Below are 26421 nucleotides of genomic sequence, written 5' to 3'. Positions count from 1 at the left end.
TATAGCAATTTTCCTTTATTACAACTTTTGTCTCTTATTTTCAATCAAGTGAAGAAAAATACCTTTTTTGTTCAGTATAATAAAATATGTTAATTTTATTCATTTTATGAAGAAAAACAATGACAAGAAAATAAAAACACTGAAAAACATTTTTCTCTCTCCCTCTTTGTAAACTTGGAGAGCTGCTGCATTGCGTGGGAGAAAGAGTGTGAGGGAGCGGTGACGTGGCTGATGGGAAGAGGCGGCGGAGGATAATGACAACAACATAAGGCCAGAAACATACAAAAAAAGGAACAAAGTAGAACAGGAGTGTGGTGACGAGTCGGTCGAAGGACGTGGCCGTGATCAGAACAGGTAGGCTGGTGGTCCCGAGTCAGGACAACTAACGGAGTGTTCAGAGGTCGCTCTCTCCGTACAGAGCCGTAGAAAAAGACATATAGTCGAGAGCTCCAGGCACGGCGTCCGGGCCGGTGTAGGGGGCCATGCGAGCAATGCAGTACTCCGCCTGATCTGGAGGCAGCTCCCGACGCAACTCGTCAGCTAAAATGTAGTTCTGTCAAACAACCATGTCAGAAAAGCAGCAGTAAATAAACCATAGAGACAGTTGAACCTTAGTTAATATAAAGTTTAGAGTTATTGTAATTACCCCCTTTTTTACTACTGCCAGTTAGACTTAATTAACACCTAATCAATGCAGCTTTCATTCATTTATTTTGCTACTGCAGCTTGAATAGTTGAACAAATTGTAGAAATATTGAGAGCTGGAACAAATATGTCAAACATCCACCAAGCCAGAGAGAAGCAGTTACTTGTCTGGGGATATTAGTTCCAAACCAGCGCTAAAATGTGACCAAATATTGAACAAGGCAAAGGTCCAAACAAGATGCTCACATCAGTTTGTTTCCGCTGGATGAGTTACACAAAGTCAAGTAAACATTTGTGACATTGTCTTTATGACACTTGGAGCTCACAAATAGATCCCTTCCTGTGCCTTCAAGGGCCCCTGACATTCCATGAATGATTTCTGGCTTCACAGCCTCCCTTAGTGGGTGGTCTGGTGGAAATGGTGAAATGGGTTCTTACTGTATGTGGTGTTGGAAGCTCACCTTATCCCCTGCCAGGACTTTGAAGGAGGCCATGACTTGGTCGGCTGTGTCCGTGTCGGCCGCCTCGCGGGACATGAAGTCGATGAAGGCCTGGAAGGTGACGATGCCCATCCTGTTGGGATCCACTACGCTCATGATGCGGGAGAACTCGTTTTCACCCTGCAGACAACAGAGACCGTCTGAGCACTACACGCTAAAGAGCAAATCCAAGACATCCTGCACACAAAGATGCTATTTAGCCAACTTACTTTGTTAAGTATTTGTAAAATATATCTGTATGTAATATAAATATGGATAATTAAAACGTTACATTTTTCTTTGTTTTCATGTTTGGCTCATTTTTCACACAAAATCGTAATTTCATGCTTGGCTCACGGCTTTACCAGGTTGTAACCCATGGAGATAAGGCAGGTTTTGAAGTCTTCAGCATCCATGATTCCTGTTCTCTTCTACAAGGTCAGCGATGGACAAGCGAAACCAGGAGGAGCAAAGAGATATAGAGGAGTGGCAGCGATAGCAGAGGAAGTTATTGGAGGAATAAAAGGATTAACAGCAGATTTCAGGTGGAAACACGCAGCAATCCATGAAGTGGATGTTTGCAAGATGTTTGGAAATGCAACAGAAATGTAGAAGGAAGGAAAAGCAGTAAAGGTGGGAGCAGAGGGGAAATAAAAGGAAGGATGGAAACACAAGGGAGGAGAAAGATGCAAAAGAAAAAAAAACAGTTAAACCTCTCACTGTGGAGCTGTGGCTACGTATAAGTACCTGCGCATCGTTGCCGATATCGAAGCCCAGGCTGATCAGGCAGGCCTTGAACTCGTCCGCGCCCAGAGTGCCCGAGTGGTCCTGGGGTGTGGGAGGGCCAGTGGCAGGCGAGGCGTCGGGCCGCAGGCCATGCAGCAACACATACAGCGGAGTCAGTGACGGTGAGGTGGGCGGACAGGGTGAGGGGGGTGAGGAGGTGTTGGTGGAGGGAGTGCACCATGCATGGGAGGGTGAGGGGAGTGAAGGGGGGAGGGGCCATGCACGAGGGAATAGACAAACAGAGAACACAGTGCATATTGATTAGGACCTGGCGAGTGAACGCGCGGTGGCAGCAGCGCTGCCGTGCGGCGCGGGCATTCAGAGGCGTTAATGTGCGACGTGGCAGGCAGACTACGGGCCCGGGGTGAGGTTATTCATATGGGGTCACGGACAACACAGAGATGCTTTACCTCGTGTGTACAGGCAAACATCAGGATGAAATACTCCACAAATATTTACACACATTTACAGTCCTATGCATTTCATCCTATCTGCCGTCACAAAATGTTCATATACATATTCTTCACTACCGTAAGAACATATTCCTTGGGGAAACTTATAATACCTGTTTAGTTTGATTATTAACAAATAAATCCATGTATAAAGAAAATATATCATCTTGTGACTAAATGCAATATTTTGTCTATCATGAAAATTCAATTCACCAATACTCACAATAAGAGAAACAAATGTGTTTACTTGAATTACTCGATTACTTAAATCAGCTGACTGACGTTCTGAGAGCGGAAACCCTCCAAGAAAACGTTGCCGCTTCTAAAGATTTCATCATTTCTGTCATTATTTGATATCTGAATGTCGAGAGAGAGAGGAGAGTCCATCGTCCACCTCGCATCCTGATCAGTAACAGTGCAGCTGTGGAAGAATGCATGAGGTAATGGTGGAGCAAAGGGGGCTGTGGAAATGAAACTCATCCATAGTTGGTGCTGTTCCTGACACGTCGAGCCCCAGAGTGAACGCGATGGTCTGGAGCCGGGAGCTCGGTTGTTACGATTCTACCTGATTTGTGCATTAATGCTTAGTTCAATGCAAAAAAAACACTAATCCAGCTGCTGTCTGAGCTAATTCTGTTTTTTTCACACACAAACCGGACACCGCACACTCACTGACGTCTGGTCAGACTAGCTTTGGAGGAGGAGCCACACATGGACATGCCCTCAAATTCTCACCTTAAATTCTTTGCTTTGTCGACGAGATCTAAATATACAGAGTAAAAACTTATGCACACGTAAGAAATGTAAGAATTCATCTTTTAACAGACGTCTTTACTGTTTAATCATCTGTGTCCGATGTGCTTCCTATTCCGCCCTATTTACCTGGAAGCGAACGGAGGCCTGCGCAGCGGCCGCGAGCGAGTACTGACCCTGTCGAAGTGGTTGAAGGAGGCCCGGAACTCGTTGAGCTGCTCCTGGGTGATGCCCTTGGCGTCTCGGGTCAGGATCTGGTTCTCGATTTCGTTGATGGTGCGAGCGATGGTGGTGAGCAGCTGCTCCCAGCCCACGCGAATGTGCTGCGGAGGAAAGAGAGAGGATTCAATTGACTTTAGTTAAGCAGCACAATAGTTTATTATTATTCTGGCCAGTATAAACATATTCTATGCTTGCAATGGTTCTCCTAGAGTCAGAGTCAGTGTGCAGGTTTTACCTCCATGGTGTAGTTGGTGTGCTTGTTGTCAAAGATGAGAGCTTCCTGGATGAGCTGGTGGTCTCCCTCCAGCTGGTCGATCTTTGGCTTGTAGTTGACGATGCTCTTCTCGTACTGGCGTAGGTGCGTCAGCTGGTCCTCCAGGGTCCCGTGCATCTCGATCGAGATGCGCCCGATTTCCTGCGGGCACAAGTCGCGACGAGGTCACGATGAGGACGCGCAAAACCACGCCGTTCGCCGTGACCGCCGCGCGCGCTCACCTCCATCTTGTTCTGGATCCAGGGTCCGATGACGTTGGCCTGGGTGGCGAACTGTCGGCGCAGACGCTCGTTGTTCTGCTGCCGAGCGTGCTCCTCGATCAAAGCCTGGTCACGCTGAGGCACCAGCTGCCTGACCTGCAGGAAACCCAAATGAATGAAGTCAATCACTCCCTGAAATCCATAATGGTCAAAGGATGATGATGTGTTTCAGGCTTTTCTAACCCCTCTGCTCAGGCCTCAGCTCGTTACCTTGTCCCATTTGGCGTTAACCTCCTGAGGGTTGATGGTGGTGTAGGGGTTGGTGCCGGCTATATTCACATGATAGGTCTGCACGATCTTAGCGATCTCGTTGTGGATGCCCAGGATGGCCTGGCGCTCCTTGTCCGCCTCTGGCAGCGTGGCTTTGAACTGCTCGTGTGCTGTGCTCAGTCCCTGAGAGACAGAAAAAGCCATGAGACAAATGCACAAAGGCTCCTCTGCTCATCCTCCACACCTGTTACTGCTTCATTTATAGACATCTGGGTAAATAAAGCTCCCTCTATCCTACTGCCTGCTCTCTTCTCACCTGGATTTCTTCTATGGTGTGGACAATGAAGGTGTCCTGCAGGTCCTCCATGGCGCCTTCCATCCAGTTGTTGAATGGAGCGGCTCTTTTCGCAAACTCGAGGTACAGCTGGTCGATGGTTTCCAGCAGCTTCTCAGTTCTCTGTCGAGCGTAACAAACAAAGTTATCACACAAACTCGCAGGCCTTTCATCCACCTTCAAAGTCTGGCCGGGTCCAAACCCCACACGCTCTTTATTGTTATCCTCCGAGGAGCTGCGGAGTCATATCTTTACAAATAAAAGCGCTGACACGGACTGACACGGTGCAGGAAAGCGCTTTCATCTCAATATGTAATTATTTCTGCTCTAACCAGCACTAAGGAGGACAAGGGGGTAGTTGGGAATTGGATTCTTCACTCGCTTGTTATTTTCTCTTTTCAAACTGTCTCACCTGCAAAGCCTCGCTGCGTTTCTGGGTCAGCACCCCCAGCGCGTCCCACTGGTCACAGATCTTCTGGCAGCGGGCGTTCACACTCGGGGAGTCGTAGTAGTCCAGCTCGCTGGAGCACAAACGCAGAGTCAGCGCTATTGTTTGCATCGCTGCAGGCTGCATGTGAACAACTCAAAGGCCTGGGTGGCGCTCTGTAAACTCGCGGCGTTCGTACAAGCCGCTGTGTTCATCTCTTACTTCAACTCCTGCGCGATGGCCGCGATCTGCTCCACGCGGTCCTGATGCGCGGCCAGGTCGCTCTCGAACGCCTCGTGCTTCTTCAGCAGAGCCTTGATCTCGGACAGAGAGGCCGTCTCGTAGTCCCGCTTCTGCAGCATGTCCTCCTTACCTAAAAGCAGAAACATGTTATAGACTGTGGCCACCTGTAGTTTGACCAGCTTCAGCGTCTGCAGTGGTTCACTACCATCAGTCCAGGCTTCATGAATGGCTGCTTTCTGCCGGAACTTCTCCGCCAGGTGGTCCAGTCTCTCCAGCCTGCGGATTTCATTGAGGAGCCACTCTTCGTAGCCCTTCTCCGCTCCCTCCAGGTTCCCCCAGGCATTGTTAATATCCTGTTCACCATAAATGAGGCAAAGTCTCAGCGCCAGTCAAAGAAACTTTCCCTGCAGCACTAAGGATGTGTGGGGGTGTACCGCGACCCACCGAGACCATCTTCCCCTCCGAGGGCATGAAGGCGGGCCGGTTGCTGAGCCTCAGCTTGGTCTGCAGGGTGTTGAAGTTGATCTCCAGCTGGCACTTCTCCTGCACCTTGGGCGGCTTGTGGAGGCGGCGGTAGTCCCTGAAGTCCTCCAGCTTCTGCTGCATGGCCTGCATGGTGTTCTCAGGCATCCGGTTCTCCAGCCAGGGGATGGTGCGACGGATCCACTCCAGCAGCTGGGAGGTCGACGATCGGTGCGTGCGGGGTGGAGAGCAAGAGGGAAGGAAACGAGGGGGAAGGTTGCGAGGGAGAGGACGAAGGAGAATAGATAAGTGGAGAAACGAGGTGTTGTGGACGTTATGTGACGTGAGAAAAAGAGGGTGAGATTATTAGTTAGGTCAAAATTTATGTTTTTATATTATATATGTTGGTGCAGTTTTCAAAGGTCGCTACAGTATGTGATTCCTGCTTACTTTAAATAAATCTGTGATCAACGTTAGTTACATTTGTATTGTTTTATATGTTTTATATGAAAATCTTGAGTGGATCCACAAAGTGTGAACCTCACTGTGTTTCCGTCTCTAACCCTGCGACCTGCGCGGAGCACAAGCACCCCTGGGAGACGAGGGAGCGGCTCAAAGGGGAGAACGGGGGACCGGGGGGAGAAAGAGGAGGTGCAGGAGAGTCGGGGAGGCCGGGGTTGTGCTCACATCACTGGCCAGCTTCTCATAGTCCTCCATCAGCTGCTCGTTCTCCTGGTTGACAGCGAGCACCTTGCAGATCCTGTTGGCCGCCGTCTCCGCCTGGAGGACGAGGGCGAGAAACAGCGTGAGACCCACAAGTCAGTGACGTTCACGCCGCTCATCTGCGCTATGCGAAGCTTGTACCCTCATGAGCGTTTGTTTGATTTATCGCTGCCATTTAACGGCGCGTATCCATCTCGGCTGCCTACACACCAGCGCTCCGTGATTTCCCAAATGAGCCATTTTGGGGAATGAAGCAATAGATCGGCAACAAAACAGCGAGAAAGTAAAACCAGGACAACTTCTCCTAGAATGACATCTGCTATAGTCGCCAGGCATCTGCGCTGCAACATGAACAGCACGGGAATGAACTAAAATTAATAATCTTCTGGCAGCTCTAACGAGGGCACGTCCCAATGTACCTGTCGTCAGGTGTGGGGGCACCTTTCCCTGCGCGGCCGTCTTTTTATAGCAGCCCACCGCGTTTCTCGATCGCCTCATTCTACTCGGGCAGAGAGCGAGGCTCCCGTGTGAACAGACAGTCTGTTGGGAATAAGGCGGCTCATCCATAACACAGCTCCCTGTCGAGTCGCACGGGTGCGCGAGCGAAGCTGGGTTGCCATGACAACGGGTAGTCAATTACTCTAACCCACTAGGTTCAAACTCAGAAAATAAAGATGAAACGATTTTAAATGAAAGCAGAAATATCATAGATCATGCACAAAGTGTTCAGACAGGCGATAGATGTTAGTTTAGAAAATAATCATCTGGATAATGTCAGAATTCTCCCCAAACGGAACCACTAACAACTGATCTCAGCCGTGTGGCGGCTCAGCGGCTCAACGGCCAGCGTGCCCCACACGACGACTGCTTCCTCTCCTCTCGGGCGGAAACTTGGCTCCGGGGACGTGCTCCGGGGGGCAGCTGCCTTAAAAGGCAGGTCATGCGTCCGTGGGCCGATGTTTGCATCCCGGGCCCAGTTTGCTGAAAGCTCCATCACAGCTCAGCATAGTTTAGCTGAGATAAACACATGGCCGCTTTAGTAAAGTGTAGCAGATTCATAAACCTTCTGTCAAGCAGAAGTTAAACATCTGGTTGCGTAATTTAAGCAACAAGAAAAAAGGTATGACATTATGTTATATTTATAGGTTTAAAGCCTTTTCCACACTGTACTGAATCTATTTTTCCATTGTTCACCATCATTTTATAATTTCAGGAACTATTTCCTTGTATTTACCTGATTATGTTTCTCATTTACTCAGGATCTTCCTTATGATTCAACGACTGTGAATAAAATATTTACTAAAGCCTGACTGGGGCTAGCATGGGCCTTTGCCTTGCAGAGACTGAGGACTGAGGCTGAGGACTTCCACATCTAGCCAATAAAAAAAAAGAGTGATGGTGTTTATGGAGGAAGTTGCCCTGGAGGGCTGCATGGAAGGAGTAAATGAAATCCATGCCCGCTGTTAAACAGTGAGTCCAGTTGGCCAGTGGTGGACAAATCATATCAAATAAACCCATAAACATATAAACTTAATATGTTATATTGGTTATTATTGTGCTTTCTGAGCATCAGTCAACAAACAAACAACACTCTCAGCCCCGTTTACCCGCTGCCTGGTCATTGTTCTGGATGCTTTTCTCACCTTCTGCTTGCCTGAGAACGCGTGGTAGTAACACGACACATAAGTCATGACGGCCTTCTCGTCTGGCCTCAAGGTGCTAATGATATCTGCCCAGGGAACAGAGGACGGGGGGAGAGGACAGAGAGGAGAAACATGTGCCAGAGTAAAAGTGTGCAGAGACAAAAGGAGCCAGCAGGGGGCGCAGCCGCCAGAGGAGGTCGCACAGGGGCCACAAGTCGTCTCCAGTCTACCTGCCGCTCACACACAGGCAGGGAAATGTCTCCAACCGATGTCTGACGTGATGTTTGAAGAGGCAAACTTGTGTTTCACTGTATTATGTAACTAGAGTCTGCCTGCAGCGGTGACATAATCCAGTCCAGCTGCAGGTTCTGACCACGCCTCTCCCACTTTCTCCGCTCATAAACAGACATTTTTGACGCGTGTTGCTTAAACACAGCTGTGTTGAAGCCTCGCAGATGAACCTGCCCTCACGTAACCCGGGCTTCGTGACGCTCTGCTTCTCCCCGACGGAGCCACTGATCCGTTATCCAGCAGGAAGAGTCAGAAGCAACTTATTCTTTCCCTGCTTTAATATCAGATGTCAGGGACATCTCCCCCATCGAGCTACACAACATAGTAGACTGGAGACACACTTGTGCTCACTGTCGCTCAGGACACAAAGTGTTGGCGTCCCATCATGCATTTGGTGTAAACCATGCAGAAAGTCAGGGAGAGTGACCCCTGCAGGGGGGCGCTGGGCACTGCAGAGAGAGAAGGAGCACTGTTAGGAGAAACCCCCTGTAGAAGAGGTGAGGAGTGAGCAAGAGGAGGAGGAGGAGGTGGAGGGCGGAGGCGCTGACTCCCAGGTACCTTCTGGGCGCCTGAGAAGGCGTGGTAGAAGCTAGAGACGTAGGTCATGATCGCCTTCTCGTCCGGACGAGCCGTGCCCACAATGTCTGTGGGAGAGAGAGGAGGGGATGGAGGAGGTGGAGGAGAAGTGGTTATAGAGCAAATATAAACAAATAAGTAAAGAAACAGGAAGTGGAGCTGGGGCTCAAATGCATCAACAGTATCCAGGGTGGAAAGATAAACAACCTCTGTCAGCGTCCAGATGTGCTCTCATACACAGACATGTGACTGTGACAACTCACCGCCTCTTCACACACCAGAACTGGAGTTTTAATTGCTATTATAATAAAAGTATATTTATCTTGGCCTCGAGTAAAAGAGTTGGAATGTGAGGAACTCCGTCTCCACACCTTTAGACACCTGGCTACTTGCTGCGAACACAACTGTTCAGAAGATTTCAACATGTGGGTGGAGCAGGGCACGTTCTGAAGCAGGAATCTGTCTCTGTTTTGTCTCCTCACCTTCTGCGTCCAGCATCTTGGGGATGTCCAGGTACTTCTCTGCCACGTCGAAGGCTGTGTTCAGGTTGGTCATGGGGTCGTCCTGTCATGAGGAAACCCAGCAGACCATCAGCCATCGGCGGCTTCAGTACAATTATAGCTATTTTTGGGTTACGGTCCTTGGGGCCGACCTTGCGCAGTTTCCCGTAGTCAATGAGCTCTGGACGGTGTCGATGGATGAGTGCACAGAACCCCAAACCGTCTTTCCAGCTGAAACAGGAAGGGGAACAGGCGTAATTAGTTCAACCACAGTTAGTTTACAGCAAATGGCACATTTACGTTCCTTCCTCATGACAAACAAAGGTGCTCTCACCAGTTCTGCATTCTTCTGAAGAACAAAAAGTTGGGAACCAGAGAAAAATTACCCGTCAAATCATTTTCAAGGACCAGGACTCAATTGTTCATTACAGCCGCTTCACTTTAAAGAGTCCGATGCTGGAACTCGTTCAGAGCAAAACGCATTTCAGCCCGATAGCTTTTACACTGAACAGACGCCGCTGGTGCTGCGCAACTGGTTTCCTCTCATTTCCCTGTGTAATTTACTTGGCAAACTGGGCTCACTGTGACTAAGAGCACGGTACCGACTAACAGATGTGGTCCAGAACTGTGGCCGTCGTGTGATGTAAGGGCTCTCAGCTGCTACGCGTCCACCACCACGCTGCTGTGAGGCCTTTTCAGACCAATAACGTCACAGTTTAACTGGGTTTTGTCTGTGAATCAATGATCACGTGTGTCTGTGTGGAAGTGACGCCGTCAGTTCATTGATCACTGGCTGAACTGCAACGTGCATCCCCTCTCTCCCTCTGTTCACTGGCCTCACCCCTCGCATTGAGACCACATCAAAGCCCCAGAGACAGAACCCCCCACCCCACCCTGAAACGCGATCCTCCACCTCTCCTTTTACCTTTTCCCCGAATGACCTCACCTCCACCTGTCTTCATCTCCTCCGCTTTCATCCACATCTGAGGATCACACTGGACCTTTTTCTGTAATTCATTCATTAATGTGGACTCATCCTGTGATTCAGGACTTACTCATGGCAGACACACACAGACTGGCTGCTGCAGGAACTTCTATCCCCACGGATGAACTCATCTGATTATAAACGCACTGGGCTGGACTTTCATTGATCCAGACAGAAAAAAGCCCAGTTTTAAACAGCGGCCTCTGAGATAATTGGAGGACTCAGATTTCACAGATGCCCAGTCTGTGCTTCCACCTGCACCTCTCTGATCCCAGCACACGAGGCCTCTTACAGACACATACGTGTTCATGTGCCAGACTGTGACAAAGCTTCCTGGCTGGGTTGCATCCTTTGGCCTCACCTGATGTGAAAGTTCTGGATGTTGACGTTCTTATAGGGCGCAGTCTTCCGCTGGCACCACAGCAGGAGGCCTTCTTTGGCAGATGTTTCTGCGGTTGAAAGGAAGGGATTACAGTTCATTTGGAGAAACTCTCCAGCTTTTACTTTGACCAGCGCTGCACTAATCCCCGTTCTGTGGTGGATTAGGTGGAGGTGAGGCAAATACAAGCGTTGTGATGTGTCATCCTCTCTTGTGGTTACTGAGAGGTCCCTGCTATTGTGTGGCAAAGTAAAGCTGAAGCAACCAGGTCTGATCACTTCAGGCATTTTAACTGGATGGTGCTTGTATATGTGGTTGTATGTGCCACCTCCACAGGCCTGAAACACTAAGTGAAATGGACGAGCATCAGCTTGTGTCTGCTTCTGCGTGACAGACGCCTCAGCGCGTCAATAAAAAGTGTTTTCAATTGCAAATAAAGACAGGGAGCAGTGACACACAATGACACGTGTGGAAGTGACTACACACTGCACCTTCCACAGAAATGTCCTGGATGGCGAAGCGGAGGATTATAGTCCAGATCATTCCCAGGGTCATCTTAGCGTTGCCGTCTACGATCTCTGGAAGAACAAACATTTATCATTTAAACTTTAGCGCTGCGGCAAAAATGTGAACATTTGAAGCATTTAAACATTTGTGGTCTGCAGAGGATCAAGCCCCCATGAGACGTACAGTATGTTTGTATGCATGATGTGCTAAATGTTAGCATGATCCATTACTGAGTGCAAATCTTCCTAAACTGCTATTAATGTAGCTCAGCAGCAGAGTCTGTTTTACTCTGTAACGTGTCTCTGAACAGCTCTCATGAGCCCTCTGAGACGAGGGAACCCACTAAAGAGCTGATCATCTGTTGATTCAGTGCCAGCCCATTCTCCACACAGGCTTTGCGTGGCTTAGTGGAGCACTGGGGGGAAGTGAAACAGGGAGAATTAAGAATTTATGAATGAGATGTGTGATGATTCAGTCATCGGAGCCCGTGCGCGTTAGGCTGTCGATCAGATGCCTGCAGCTGAAGGCCGTGAATGAGCAGCTACTGTGTGTGACCGGCTGTGGCTGCTGACGGTAAATCCCCCTCGACAGGTCGCCTTGTTTGCCTGCGTCGCCTCTAATCCAATAAAGTGCGGCACCGCGGCCTCGTAGCGACGCTGAGCAGACTGTGAGCCGCCGGTCGGACGTCTGCGCACGTAACGCGGCGTGAAAGACGTCTCGCGTTGAACTCGCGGGGCGGAAAAAGTGGCGCTGACACATGCAGATCTGCGCCGAGATTAGCCCTAATGAACATGACTGATCAGCCTAGGGAGGAACACAAATCCTGTTAATTCCATTTGAAACTGACCCCCCACCCCCTTCATCCCACACTGCCAAGAAACCCCCCAATGAGTCGCGTGGGTCTGAGCCTTCAGCTGGTCCCATCCCATCGGAGTGAGAAGGGCTGCTTGACCGGGAGGGGATTCCAGCAGGATAATCTGTCTGGAATTCTGCTCTGGTTTAGAAGCTTTTATTCCAACCTCCGAGGACGGCAAAAAAAAAACCCTCCTCTCCGTCTCCTACCGTCTTGTCTTCTTTAAATTCCTTTTATAAAATCAAGCACTGCAATCAATTTGAGCCATTTGTTACACTTCTGATCGAAGATAAATTACATGTATGTCCATCCTATTTTATATTAATAGGACTGCAGATATTTCCCTGGTCTATTGAAACATGTAATGGGAGACAGACAGACAGACAGACAGACAGACAGACAGACAGACAGACAGACAGACAGACAGACAGACAGACAGACAGACAGACAGACAGAGTTGTAAAGTTTACTCTGCTAAAGACTTGTTTACTGTGCGACAGGAGGAGGACATCCCCCGGTTATTTGTGCTGAACAATGACTCAGCCCCCGAGGGGAATGGCTGATCCTAAGACGTCCTCTCAGAAAATGCAGCGCAGGGCAAACCTGCGCTGGAACACTCTGGAATAAGGATCTCATTAAAGTGCCCAGCAGCCAGCGACACTGCCATGGTAACAAGGGAGAGGGCCAGGGATTACACTGCTATTCAAGGCAATATAGTAGCTGTTGATTTAGCCCAAACAGCCAGCACAAAAATGTGACACAGCTCACCGCGAGTGCTGCCTAGTAGCCTTTAATTAGCCTAAATGCTAATTAAATGTGATGTCACCTGGAGGTGCACGCCCCTCCTCCTCCAGAGGACATCCTCAAAACTAAAAGTGCTGTACTGTACATATACAGTAGGATATTATATATAGGAAATATTGGTTATTTACTAGATTTAAGTTGTTCTTTATCGCTGTCACTGACCTTCTGCACCAATAGACACCAGTTTCACCCCTTTGCTGGCAATAAAGTCAAGTGCTTTGTTAACGTTGGAGATCTTGTGCACCCTCATCTTGCCTCTCTCTGGCTTGGCCAAGCGTTCGCCTGATAAGAGAAGCCAGAAACGTTTAAATAAATACTCATGAGCTCATCAAAGATCAGTTGAAGAGTCTATTTTTATAGACATGCTCCTGTTAAGCGCCGTGCCGAGACATTTACCTGAGATGACCTCCAGCAGCAGCATGAGTTTGAGGCCGTCTCGAAAGTCCTCCTCGATGTTCTCGATCTGCGTTCCTGCTTTCCTCAGGTGAGAGTTGCACCAGGCTGTGAAGGTCTGCGGAGGCGGGAGGACGGAAGTGGACACATCAGGCAGTGCAAATACTGAACGTGTACCTAATCACAGCACGAATCATAGACAGGTGATCACATTTCCCAGGAGACTGCAAGCTGGAGGTCTTTAGCATTGTTTGTACTGCAGAGCTATTAAACTGACAGTATTTTACAGTCTGTTTACTGTGGCAGGAATCCAGTGCGTTACACTGGGCAAGGCTGCACCACCACGGCTAGAACTGCACTGAGATCAGCTAACTAGACTGACTCACGCCAGGCTCTCACGCTGCACACTGGAGCACTGTGTACTGTATACAGTAGGAGTAGCAGGCGTTGTTGCTAACGGAAAACATCTGCAGGATCTAAGCCGCCCAACAGAAGCTGGCATGGGGAGTGGGCCGGCCGCGCACCCCGCTGTGGGAGTCTTCTTTTTTTTTTTTTTTTACGAGCTCCCGGGTTAATTACACCCAGGCACCGAACATCAGGCCCCGTGTTTCCAGCACAAAGCTGGAGGAGGGCGTGCATGAAAGGCAGCGCTGTCCCTCGCCGGCCTCTCGGCCACTGCCGAGGCAACAAAAAGCCACTTGAAAGTCGCTGGCGAGCCGGCTCGCGGCGCTTGTGGGACTTCCGCGATGAGGTCACTCCTAAGAGCTGGGTGCCGTGAGGTTTGCGCAGCTATCAATAAGCCGGAGCGCGGAGCCATCGGGTTTTAGATGTGTGCAGGCTCTGCAGGCGTGTGGTGGAGCTGCAACCGGCGACGAGCCCAGAGAAAAGTGTGGAGGCTGCAGCGGATCATATGGAGCTCCATCTCCAGGGGTGGGACTGTGAGACAGAGACCAGCGCTGAGCAACATGCTTCAGGCCATCAGGGCCGAGGAGCCAGCAGCTAAGGTGAACAGTGTTTGCTGTTGCTCAGCTCTAAGATGCACCGGGCCTTTTGGTCTGGATTCACTCTCCCGCCGCCTCATTTCACAGCGAACGCACTAAGAATCACACAAAGGAGGTGTTGTTGAGGAATTCGCCCATCTGCATATTCAGCTGGCAGCAAAAGGCAAGTAGCACGTTGACCTTCAGCGTGCTGACATCATTACGTCATTAGAGGGTTTTAAGGACACCCATCGTAGCAGCGTTTTACCCAGCAGCTCTGCTTTGTGCCGTTTTAACAGGACTAGACAGCAGAAAATGTCAAAAGCCTTTGAGTCTGCGGAGAAAATGAAGAAAACGACTGAAGGTTGACCGAAGGAATGTTGGCTTATTAAACGTGCAGGAAGAGGGGCTGGATGACAGGCCTCCCCCTGGTGAGAATTAGCCAGGCTCCCTGCAGCTCCTGCAGCTCCTTCTCTCTGTGGACAGTGTGGAGCTTGGCAGCGCAGGCCTCACACGGGGCGGCGTGACAGAAGCCATCAGGCCAAGTATTCGGGATCCCTTCACATGATTAGCTCGGGCACAGGAGTCGCTAAAACTGCAGGCGTGTGGTTTCCCCTGTGCGGGCGCTGGGAGCGTTCGTGGCCGCGGGAGGCAACGGGCCGAGCGGCACCATCCTAAACACGTTACCTCGGACCTGGATTGGTGTTTGTGATGGTTTGGGTCTGCGCCCGCTCGGCCCGGCCCCTCCTGGGAGTTTCCAAAGCTTCCAGACCTGACTTCTGACGAACATGGGAACTGGTGCGAACTTGTTGCATTCCTCCGCTAATCACAGTGGTGCCTGGCTCGCGTAGCAGCCTCTTAACTGCGTTGATCTGCGACACGGAGCCTCTGATACACATGCGCATGAGGCTACAGCATTAGCGGGACTGCGTTAACAGGACTAGACGCGTCAGATGTCGCATCGCACCGCGCTCCGTGGTGCTGTCCTCGCAGTATGGGCTGTGAAGCTGGGAGCTGTGAACATGTCTGCTGGACCGGCTCCTGCTAACCGTCGCTACGCTGCAGCCCAGACGCCGCCTGCTCCGACCTCGCTACGGCGTGTTGTGCGACGAGAGGGGGGGGGGGGTGTTTAACGAACGCGCGGCCGGCTGTGTCTACGGGAGGAACTGGAGGCTCGTAAATTTCGCGGGCCTCCCTCCCCTGGCCTCCGCCCCCTCGTCCCAGCCTCCCAGAACCGAGGCGGGCTGTAAAAACAACAGGGGGCGAAAGGAGAGAGGAATCTGCTTCACATCAGTATCAGGGAAACGTTGCCTCTCAGCGCTGAGGATCTGGAAGGCGCCGTGGGAGGAAAAACTTAGAATAGTGAATTTGTTCTGTCAAGTTATTGCTTTTTGGGTCAGACACGCAGAAATATAGAACGTGGGTGCTAAATGGTTAATACACGGTCTGCACCTACTCCAAGCGATTCGACACCGCTTTCCCTTTCACCCGTTTGCACAGACACCCAACCTGACTCACCAAGGACAACTTGTTCAGTGCCTTGAGCTGCGCCTAAGTTGCACAATCCCAACATCTGCGACATCGGCAGGGCTGTGCCCGGTTAGTACAGCGCTGGGATGGGTCGGCACAGCGGCCTCAGCCCCACAACCCAGTCAGCTGCAGCCTCAACCCCTCAGAGCCCCTCTCTCCCCCTCCATCATGCTCCTTTCCTCCACCTTTTACTTCGCTCTCAGCCTCATCCACTCTCCCCCCAGTCATTAATCACCCTCAGTTAGGAAAATATTTCCTGCCTCTCTGCCAGTTCCATATTAGTACAATCCTACTGAAACAAGCCAGCTCATGAGTGCGAGGCCCTGCCATATCCAAACACGCCGACAGCCAGACAAGTGAGAAGGGAGAGCAAAGGCAGATTCTGCTGGCAGCGCAGCCGGGTCTGCAGCTCGGAGCCTCCCGTGTCCTGAAGAAAACCCGGCAGCAAGCGGTTGCGAGACACACGTCTAAATATAAATATCTATTCCCAGCACTTCTTCCAGGATTGTTAAATTGCAGCGTAAAACCATGCTGCAGTGCCACCCACCACGCGGGCTGCAATAGGAATGATGGAGGGGGGTCCCTGGGGGGTTGGAGAGCTGGTTCTGCTGCCTTCATTTCGCTCGGGCCCGTGAGGTTCACAAAATGCTCTTGGAAAGTGGAAAGAGTGGCGGTGCCAGGAAAACAGAGCGGCTCGCAGCTAAAGCGCCGCTCTCTCTCGCCCTCTCTCTCTCTCCGACTCCCCGACGGTTTCCTGATGGATTAGGACGCCGCATTTGAGCAGACAGGAGAATTCAAGGGAGGCCGGCCCTTAATTCAAAACGCCTGCGGCGACAGCTCCTCGCTGCGATAAGGAGCCGCACGTTTCCAAGTCACCAGCATTCAACATGCAAACACGACATTCAACCACACGCCCTCGCTTCTCATCGAAGAAACAGTGGTTTTACACCTAGAGTCAAGCTACTTGTTCGGTGTCAAGTCGATGCCTTTATTTGGGCAAACATTTGCAAATCCAAGCTACAGAACAGTAACATTGGCTCAGAGCACTCGTGATATTGCTGCATGTAAACAGTATTACATCCTCAAACAAAAATGAACTGTCATCCAAAGAGAAACAGTGTGAGGCGGATGAGAAGCGACAGAGGAGGGTTCCCATCAGGTTGGAGGACGAGGAGCCGACCCTCCGCTCTGACACAAGCTGCCGCTCGCTGCTTCTGCGCGGCTGCCGAGCAGAAGCTCAAATGCCAAAAGTCCATCGCAGCAGATGAGTGGGAGGCAGGAGAGCGGAGAGACGTCAGGACTCGACTCAAACGAGGAGCGCGTAAGCCCAGAAACAGACCAGCGTAATTTATCATAAGGTCACAAGCGCTCAGAGATGGAAAATGAAAACACATGACTAATTTCTCAAGTTCGACTTCTGTAGCCTTTGAAAAGCAAATTTGCAGACCATAACTTTCAGTGGTATTCGAGGGTCCAGGCAGTGAAAACATCCCAGCCCTGGAACGAGCTCACGGGTCAAACAAACAGGAAGCAATAACTCGATAGCCACGACGCGTGGATATTCAAAGCTCAGGCACAAAGAGAGAGGCTGGTGCACTCACATGGCCACGGCCCCATCCATCCTGCCATCCGGCTCAGACGGATCCACGGGCAGGAACAATGTGACCTTTCTGCCTGAACCTGGTGGAGGGATGAAGGGGAACTGCAGCCTTCATGTCGCTCGCTCTACCAGAGGAAGGAACGGAGTCCTGGGGTCTGTCAAACAGCAAGGGGAGAGGGGAAAGGTCCCCCCCCACCGCGTCCTTCCTTTAAAGATGAGCCACACTAACGCTAAACAAGGCTCAGCTGAGGCTGGCAGGCGTGTGTGTGTGTGTGTGTGTGTGTGTGTGTGTGTGTGTGTGTGTGTGTGTGTGTGTGTGTGTGTGTGTGTGTGTGTGTGTCAGGGTATCAGGTGGAGCTGGTCTAGTTTGTTAAGCTGGCACTTGCCAGAACAAGTACAGCACTGACATGGATTCCAGTTAATAAATTGTTTTTCTAAAAGGCAAATTTAGGACATGTGCAATCTAGATGTTGGCATCCAAACTCTTATTGTTTATAAAATTAATAAAATATTCTAATTAGGGTTTTGAGCTGCAGCCCTACTTATTATACCCATTACTTGATGAATCAGCACATTTTATGAGCCCAACAATTCACAATGTGGAGCTGTTGGTGCATTAGAATTTGAATAATGAAAAACTGAATATCAGATGAAGAATAAAAGGTGCATCATAGACTGATGAGGTATACTGTATTTGTTCTTCTCACACACGCACACGCGCACACACACACGCACACGCACACACACACATACACACATACACACGCACGCACGCACACGCACGCACGCACACGCACACACACACACACACACACGCGCACGCGCACACACACACACACACACACACACACACACACACACACACACACACACACACACACACACACACACACACACACACACGCGCGCGCGCTCCTCCAGCTTTGCAGACATAATGGAATGAGCAGACTCCCAGGTGCAGGCACTCAAACTGCAGACTCAGCACCGTCATCCCTTGCACTCACGTGCGGTCTTTGCTGCTGCATCGGTGCACGCGTACGCACCAGGTCAGGAGTGCACACGCAAATGAACATCACGGTGAAATAGGCACTAACCCAAACAGGGACGCAAAAGTCACCAATACAGGCTTCGGTTCAACGCCGACAGAGCAGGAAGTCTGGCCAAAAAAGGCTGACTGACAGCAGACAGCGGCCGCTGATATTTCCTCTGTTACGGGGCCTCATGCATATTCATGTGCGTCACAATGGGAAGTCAGAGTGTGGCAGGAGCCCTCTTCCCCAGCCGGGGCGCGTCCAACAAAGAGTGGCTCGCCTGTGAAAATACCGCATAGCACCGCCGTGACGCTGGGCTGTTGCTACGGCAACCCCGCCAGCCCGGAGACCCACAAACAAACAGGCTGTTCAACCCACGTCTGAGCATCCAGCGTGTCAGCGCACACAGGCCTCAGAGGTTTACAAGCATGAAGGGACGGTGTGGTTTCCTCCCTGTTCACCAGGATCCAGGAACGGGTCAACGGAACTAAATGTTATAATAGAGTTATTATCAGACGTTGGTAAATTATTGTTTTGTGTTGAAGACATCAATTCGTTTACTTTGAAAGTTTTACTTTTACTCAACCTACAACGTTTTCCGGGACGTACAGGAACCACAACCGCTACGTGTCGACACCTACGTGTGACATCTCTGTATTTGGTGAGGACAGAACACAGAGCCGCCGAACGCCCCGCTATGACGTACGGCCGCATAAAGACGCCGCTTCTGCAGCTCTCGGGACACAAATGGGATGCAAATCCAAGTGCAGATGCTATTCAAATGCAGCAGAGGCCGCGCTGTGCAGCAAGTGGCTCAGGAGATCAGTGTGAGCGCGTATCTCCCATCTGCTCAGAGCGGAGAATACAGGTCTCTGCTGTGTCCACACCTCATATCTGTTTAGATGCTGCACTGGGAAGTGTGGTGGCTCGGTCCATGTGTTCCCCTCTGCTGACCGTCACCTGACTCAGAGAAATACTGAGCTGGGAGGAGCGAGCGGGAACAAAAGGCGCTTTCAGCGCGGCTGCACGTCGACTGTGAGGCCGTTCATACGTGCTGCATTTCTACCTGCTGAACAGCATGTTACCAAGACGACAAGGGAACCACGGAGGAGAACGCGTGTCCACTCAAACATAGATGCATTGAAGCGGTCTTAAAGAGCAGATTGCTTCATATTCTGGGTTACTGTGAAATTGTTTTGGAGATTAAAATGAGATGTTGAAACACAGTGGGGGGTGTTTACATGTGGGGCCTTCATGACAACTGAACTCGCTGAATGAAGCTTCCTGATCGTCGCTTGCGAGCGTAAGTTCGAGAACAGAGAACAGAGAACGAGAACGGGGTCAGTTCATTAAACTGAGCTGAAATGAAAGACAGACACAAACACAACTACAGCTAATTACTAGAGCGAAACAGGGACCGTCAGTTCAGCTGAGCTCCAGAAGCCTCGACGTGAAACTGACTGTGGGAAGAGCCTAGTTTTGCTTTTATGATCAAATCCACATGTGCTGATATTACATGAACTGCACAGGCAGAACGGGAAAAAAAGCTCAAGTACAGCTGAGCTCTTCTTGACCTTTGACCCCAGACAGTGACCTGCCACAGAGCAACCGCTGCTGTTTTACCCTCCTGCCCCCGTCTCGCCGGCTCTGCCAGCACCTCACGCTCCACTCGAAGCCAAGGGCTCTCCACTGCACGAGCAGCAGGGCAGCACCCGCTCAGTGCTGGGTGGTGTCTGTTACACCCCCCCCCCCCCCGTCAACACCTCCTTTGTTGCTCACGGCAACGTCAGGAGCGCGCAGGCTGCAAGAAAAACTACACAGAAAGGAGAACGTGAGCTGCTGCAGACCGGATCACGGGCAGCGCGCTGTCACCGGCCTCCTGCCTCCCGCCTGCAGGGACTCCACCGGAGCCGGCGGAGCGATCGATAGCAGCCACTGATTGAAATTCAGATGTTCAATACTTGTCCCACTTTAGAAGAAGAGCACAGGCGGATAAACAGCCCGCGGCCTCACGCTTCATCACGAGGACTCGCTAACGCAATGATGGATTGATTTTTTTCCCACAGTGTTACACGCTTGCTCCGTCCCACGTCCACTCACTGTGACCTCCTCGTTTGCCTCCGAGCGGCCACCGAGGACGGCTGATTCACCGCATTGACTCTGCCTCCCTCTGAATTACACTTAATTGCCTACAGTGCAAATAAAACCCCGGGAAACATCCTGACCTCACCGCTCGAACGCGGCAATAGGCAATTTATCGCGCGCAGAGCAAACAGGAGAGGAGCAGCACGCCGTGTGCGGCGGGGAAGCGGCTTCCAGGACCGGAGGGAGGATTTCAACACGCTCGAGCTGAAGTTGAAGCGAGGGAAGGAGAAGTTTGTTGCTTAAATGCCTCACCACCGACTCGCTGCGTCATGCCTGCGTCGTGTAGAACAGGGGGACGATAAAAAACAACGCTGATGCTAAACAGCTGATTGGTGACAAACAGGTGAACAGTCGGTGGCTTGGCAGAATGTGTCCAGGCACCAAGTACAGCCATTAGGAAATATTACATATCATTTTTACATTTTTATCAAGTTTATACGTCCTTTATAGCTGAGGATAAAAGAGTCATCCGATAGCTCACACCCCATCTGTGGCTGGTGGCTGGTGATGAATTATTAACTCCGCTCGGAGCGTATGACAAAAGAAGGCCGCCTGCACATCTCTCCATCGGAGCCTCGTCCCTACTCCAGCTCCTCTGGATGCGAAGGTGCGACTGCCGCCTGCCCACACCACGGTCTCTGTGAACCCAAAGCCGCTTTCACTTACATGGGACCCGCCGCGTCCGCTCCCGGGGAGGCTTACGGCTAATGTACTCACATGTTCATAGACCCTGAAGGCACCACGGAGCCCCTCCTCTGCCCCCGGGCCTTCAAAGAAAGCCTTCTCAGCGAGCACATGTGCTTTGATTAATAGCATTAGCCGAGGAAAGACCCAACTACATCCTTCCCATGTGGCGCGAGGAAATTCCTGGGGAACATGCAGACGAGTCGCACGTCACCGAAGACGTGCGCCCGGAGGTTTATAGTGGTTCCAGCTTTGTCTTAGTCTGTGCTTGCTGCTCTACAGGAAGCGCACCTTGACCCCCAATCCCATGGTGGATGTGGAATCCAAACGCGCCGGCATCTGGGGGTCTCACATTTGCAGCCGGGCTGAAAATGTCTCGTCGATCTGCAGCGTGCGCAGGATGACGGATCGGGTATGAGACAAATTAAGGCATCGCCTGGAACTAACCTGTTAAAACTCCCTGCACAATTAACCCCGGAGCTGATGTAATGGCCTGTGACTGAGTGCGGGAAAGCTGATTCCTCTATACATTTCTAAATTTGGACCTTAAGCTTGAGAAAATAAGCTATGCAAGAATTTGCATGGGGCCCTGACATTTGGGAGCCGTTCAGATAAGAGCCCGGTAATTGCTCCATTTGACTTTTCAAACAGCGAATGCTAAAAACTGCAGCGTGCGGCTCGATGAGGGCAGTAAACGTTCGCCTGCCCGAAGCGAATAAAGATGATTTGGGGGGGGGTCCAGACCCTCAAAAAGACACGAGACGTGGCTGCGGTTCAGTCCTCGCCCATGACAGCCGGGAGGGAGCAGCTTTCTCAATAATTGGCTTTGCAACAGGTATAAAACCATTAGCCGCTCGCTGGCTAAAAGTCAAATTAGCTTATTAGCACAGTGGAGCGGAGCCAGCGCCGTCGCCCCTCCGTGCCGGATTTATGAGCGTTAGCTGCCACATTACTTGAAACGCTGCCACCGCTGCTGCAGCTCCAGCTCCACTCGACGCCGGAGTGGAAAACAATGGCGAGGCCCGGGAAGCGGGGGGGGGTTACGGGTCATTAGTCGAGGGACCGCGCTGGCTGTAAAGAGCAGGTGAGGGGAGGAGGAGGCCCACTTGTTAATGGCGTCGCACGGGTGCGACAGGAAACTGGGGAGAAGGCAGCTGGAACCCACCCAGAACTGATGGACGGGACGATGACCCCATCGATCAGCGCTCGGACACTGCGACTGCTGCTGGACGCTTTAAGGCCCGACAGCTTCAACCTGGGTCACTCTCAGCACACGCATCAGGAGATCTTATAAGTTTCTGATCTTTGATCCAGACTGAGTGGCAGCTGACACGGGCTGACTCACTGCTTCAGGGGTTGGACTGAAGGTTCAATACCCTCGTCAGCAGCTTTATACCTGTGTGTCATCAGCGTAGCCTAGCATAAACACAGAGAGCAGCTAATGCATCACGTTAGTTTATTCAGCGTGAAAGGGTTTAGTCTCATCCTGAGGTTATCAGCTCACATCCCTTTGGAAAGTTAAGAACATCCTTCACTTCACTTTTCTATATACATTAAATCTCACTTCCCCCCCCAAAAAAACAGATAGAAACTACACATGCACGAAACATCTGACGTTCGCCATGTTCATGTTTTATGTGGTGACGAGAAGCACGTCAGCGTATTGTGCCTTCATCAGGTGAGTCCTCTCTTTGTCACGGGAGCTTTTGTTAATATGGAGCTGTGTAACGTGCATCATGGGATGAGAGGAATCTGATGACAGGAAGCTTTTAGTCTGCGTTGACATTACACATCCCATTATGCAATCTGCCAAACACGCGACTCTCTTTGGTTTTTCTGACTTCAACTCAAACGTCACAGGAGCGATTAAACGCTGAGTCAGCTTCCTGAACAAACACCACGGCCGGCTTGTTTGCGCTCCTCATGACAAACCTTCTTGTGCTTAGAATCACCCTGACTTTCTCCTAGTGTCGGCCCAGATCAGGATGCGCTGGTCGGGACCGGCGGCTCCACCCAGGGAGCGCTGCTCAGTCAAAACCAGGAGCCTAAAGCGGTGACGCGTCTGATGAGTGATTGGCCTGTGGGGTGGATTCATCGAGTAGGAAGGCATCGACCGACGCAATGCTGCTGTCCATCAGCCTGAACGCCCAGACCTTGATTCAGCTCCAAAAAGAAAAATCTATTAACTCAATCTGTAGATTGTATGAAGATACGGAGCTCAAAAAAGCACGGCCTGTGTCCGTCAGAGCGGATCAATCCGAGGCCTTTTTGGCAAATGCGACTGGATGATGGAATCAGGCGGTCTTATCTGTGACCGGTCTGAGCTGGGGAATGTGGGTGTGTGGGTTGGGAGTGTTTGGGAACGCAGAGGTTGGGGTGTGGGAGATAGGAAGGAGGAGGCGGTAGCGTTACAGGCCCGGCCTGATCCAAGGTGCCGCGGCTTTTCTCCTTATAAGGACAAACCTGGAGAAATTAGCTTCACACCTGAACTCCACCTTCCAGGTGCATAAAAACACCCAACAGATTTAAAAAAAAAAAAAAAAAAAAAAGATGCGTATGTGAGATGGGGGGCACAGGGTGGCTGGGACACCTGGGTCTGCAGACATTAAGATGTCAAGATAAGAGGAAGACGGAGCCGTTCTACACGCGGGTCAAGTTAAGACTTGCATCAGACTCAAAATACCTTAAGCGCTCTCTGACACGCGTTCGTGCACCTAAAAGTGAATTGCATAATTGGTCCAGAAATGGATTCCTGACCTGCACAATATTATTTCACCCTGGAATTCGAATGGGATCATAATTGTGGGACAAGCGTCACCTCTCACACAGGACTTGTCTTAAGCCTGTAGAGAAATATAAATATAAATATAAATATATATTTTTTAAAATATCCAGTATATAGCAGCACACAGGCAAACACAGCTGTGAACCTACATTACAGTTAAACACCTGCCCCGTCATAACAAAAACATTCAAATCCCCAAATGCTGCTACTTCCTGCTTTTCGTTGATGTTTATTCTGCCTCACTTTGTTCAAAATCAGCCAACCAACGTGTTAAAGCCTAATGAAGCAACTCCAGGATGTGGGTCGAGTCATTTCGACGCAAAAATAATATTGCTTTTATTGATGGGAAAGTCTCGGTGGACATGAAACGGCTTCCAGGACATCTGTTCGTCAGCGCCAAACGCTGATTGCTAAAGCCTGCGAGGAATTTGGGCGGCGCGTGTTTTCCCTGCGCGCGCGCGCACTCGACCGGGCGCGTGCGCGCGAGCGCGAGCGAGCGAGACGGTTGACTCCGGTGCCCGAGGCCGCGGACGGAGGTGGAACAGAAGCGCGTGAACCACGTCTCGCTCGCCGCAGACCTCGAGGAGATGAATGAGCGTCACGCCGCTCACCGGAGGAACATATTTCTCCGTAATGACTCGTTTGGGTGTTTGATCCACGCTGGAGGGGAGGTTTGGACTGAAACGTCAGGTGTCACGGCTCCATTCAAGCGCGTGCAAACATTCTGACCTACATGTGGACGCTTACGCTTAAAAAGGCCGCAAACAGAAGCATCCTTAGACGGTGCGTCACGTTTGGGGCCCGTCCCCGCCTGACATCAGCATCCTGGCACACCTTCCACGTTACATCCCCAAATTCTCATCGACCGGTAGCCGCCTGTCGGTGACATAATCCAGGAAGCCGGGAGCCGAGAGCTCCACAGCGCGAGGGAGAAACTTGAGGAAAAAGTTTTCCAACAGCAGCGAGAGGGGCCGATTATTACCATTTTTGGGCACGCTCGCTCCCATCGCAAGCCCAGCCCAAACCGCGGCGCTTACTCAGATTCCACGGCGCGTTTTCTTCCCCCTTTTTTTTCCAAAGTAGAGGAGAAAAGTATGGGGAGCGAACGCAGAAACACGCCATTCATGCGGCGTGTGCTGTGGGAGTGTATCTGACCCGGGCTCGGGTGCCGCGCGGCTCTGTACCGTGGGTGCACGCGGGATTACGGGGCTCGTGGGCGGAAGAGAGACCCAACTAGCAGCAATCGGCTAAAACATCCCGTCAGCGAACAAAACAAGTATTAAAAGGGCGTTTGGCCTAAAGCGGCGCGGCGGGAGCGCGCGCGTCCACGCGGAAATTTGGCGAAGGGCTGAATAAAGGGCACGCAAACGGAGTTACGGTCGAGTGAGCCGCGCTCGTTTGACACGCGGACGCACGCTCGCCGCATCCCTCGCGTTGTTAAGCGAGGCCTAATCCGTGTCGCATCACAAGCCAGATGACAGGAGGAGCCAGACCCACGACGCGCAGCAAAGCGCAGGGCTGACATCTGTTGCTGGGGGGGAAAGGTGGGCGTACTGTCCACTTTTTAATTGTTTTCCTGCCCTCTACACCCCCCCCCCCCCCTACTCTCATTTACTCTTGCCGCCGCGAACGGTAATGGGCTGGGCCTCCTTCGCGTAATTGCTGCTACAGGATATTTCACAACGCTTACACGGGAAATGCGCGAAGTGTGTGCGGGCTCTTGGGGAGGGGAGAGAAAAAGTTATGGCACCGGGCTCCCGGACGCGGCTTAAATGGAGCGCCAGAGGAAACCGCGCAGGTGATTAACGCGGGGACAATAATGAGCTGAGATAATTAGGCAGCTGCCGGTCGGGCCGTTGTGTTGCGCTGCCGGCCGCCCCCGGACTCAGCTAGCTCCTCGATCCGCGCGTCAAAGTGCTCCGCGGCGCTCGGGAGACCCCGCGAGTCACGTCAGCGACGGTAACTCGCCGTCGTTATCGCACGCGACAACTACTTCCGCACCTTTTGCGCCGGAGGCAGAGGGGAAGTCGGGCTCTCACCTTTCGCTGCTGCTTCTCCCACGCAGGATCCAGGAGGAGATCCCGATCCCAGTCGTCCTCTTGTTGCATATAATTGCCGTCTTCGTCATAGTGATCCATATTATATTATTTCTGTAAGGCTTTCTGCGTGCGGACGCTTCTCTCGTCTGTCCCCCGGTCCTCGGCGAGGTGATGTCTTACACCAGCTCAGTCTGCTCTCCTCCACGCATTCAAGACGGTGTGTGGATGAAATTAACGGTCCACCCCCGGCCTCCCTCTCGCTCTCTCTCTCTCTTTCTCTCTCTCTCTCTCCAGCTATGCGTCTATTCTTCCTCTATCTGCTGTGTTTTGCCCTGCAGGAGCGCTCGGCGGAAGGAGGCAGGTCTTGCGTCGAGGAGCGACAGACGCAGAAAAACTTTGCTTCACACAAATCGAGTCGATAAACGA

At 51.3% G+C, this 26421-nt stretch overlaps 1 protein-coding gene across 5 annotated transcripts; it reads right to left on the bottom strand.

The window, feature by feature from the left end:
- On the bottom strand, window positions 1-26318 carry actn1 (actinin, alpha 1). 5 transcript variants are annotated; one of them, XM_029138827.2, is made up of 22 exons: window positions 25996-26317; window positions 13205-13319; window positions 12971-13090; window positions 11136-11222; window positions 10627-10714; window positions 9433-9511; window positions 9263-9344; window positions 7914-7999; window positions 6235-6327; window positions 5530-5760; window positions 5291-5438; window positions 5065-5215; window positions 4828-4936; window positions 4398-4538; window positions 4082-4264; window positions 3833-3967; window positions 3573-3752; window positions 3292-3438; window positions 1872-1952; window positions 1490-1555; window positions 1107-1265; window positions 1-553 (listed from the first exon to the last, which is right to left on the bottom strand). In XM_029138827.2, the coding sequence occupies exons 1-22, from the start codon at window positions 26092-26094 to the stop codon at window positions 395-397; spliced, it is 2739 nt and encodes a 912-aa protein (XP_028994660.1). In that variant the 5' UTR covers window positions 26095-26317; the 3' UTR covers window positions 1-394. The 5 variants fall into 5 exon arrangements, with proteins under 5 accessions (XP_028994660.1, XP_028994659.1, XP_028994663.1 ...); XM_029138826.3 differs by lacking the exon at window positions 7914-7999 and adding an exon at window positions 8763-8848 and having other exon boundaries at window positions 25996-26314; XM_029138830.2 differs by lacking the exon at window positions 1872-1952 and having other exon boundaries at window positions 25996-26318.
- Between the last annotated feature and the right edge of the window lie 103 nt (window positions 26319-26421).

Source organism: Betta splendens, chromosome 22 (genome assembly GCF_900634795.4).
Source record: "Betta splendens chromosome 22, fBetSpl5.4, whole genome shotgun sequence".
Classification (NCBI taxonomy): domain Eukaryota; kingdom Metazoa; phylum Chordata; class Actinopteri; order Anabantiformes; family Osphronemidae; genus Betta; species Betta splendens.
The sequence above is the reverse complement of the archived record's forward strand: the minus strand, read 5'-3'. Positions and strand labels throughout refer to the sequence as shown.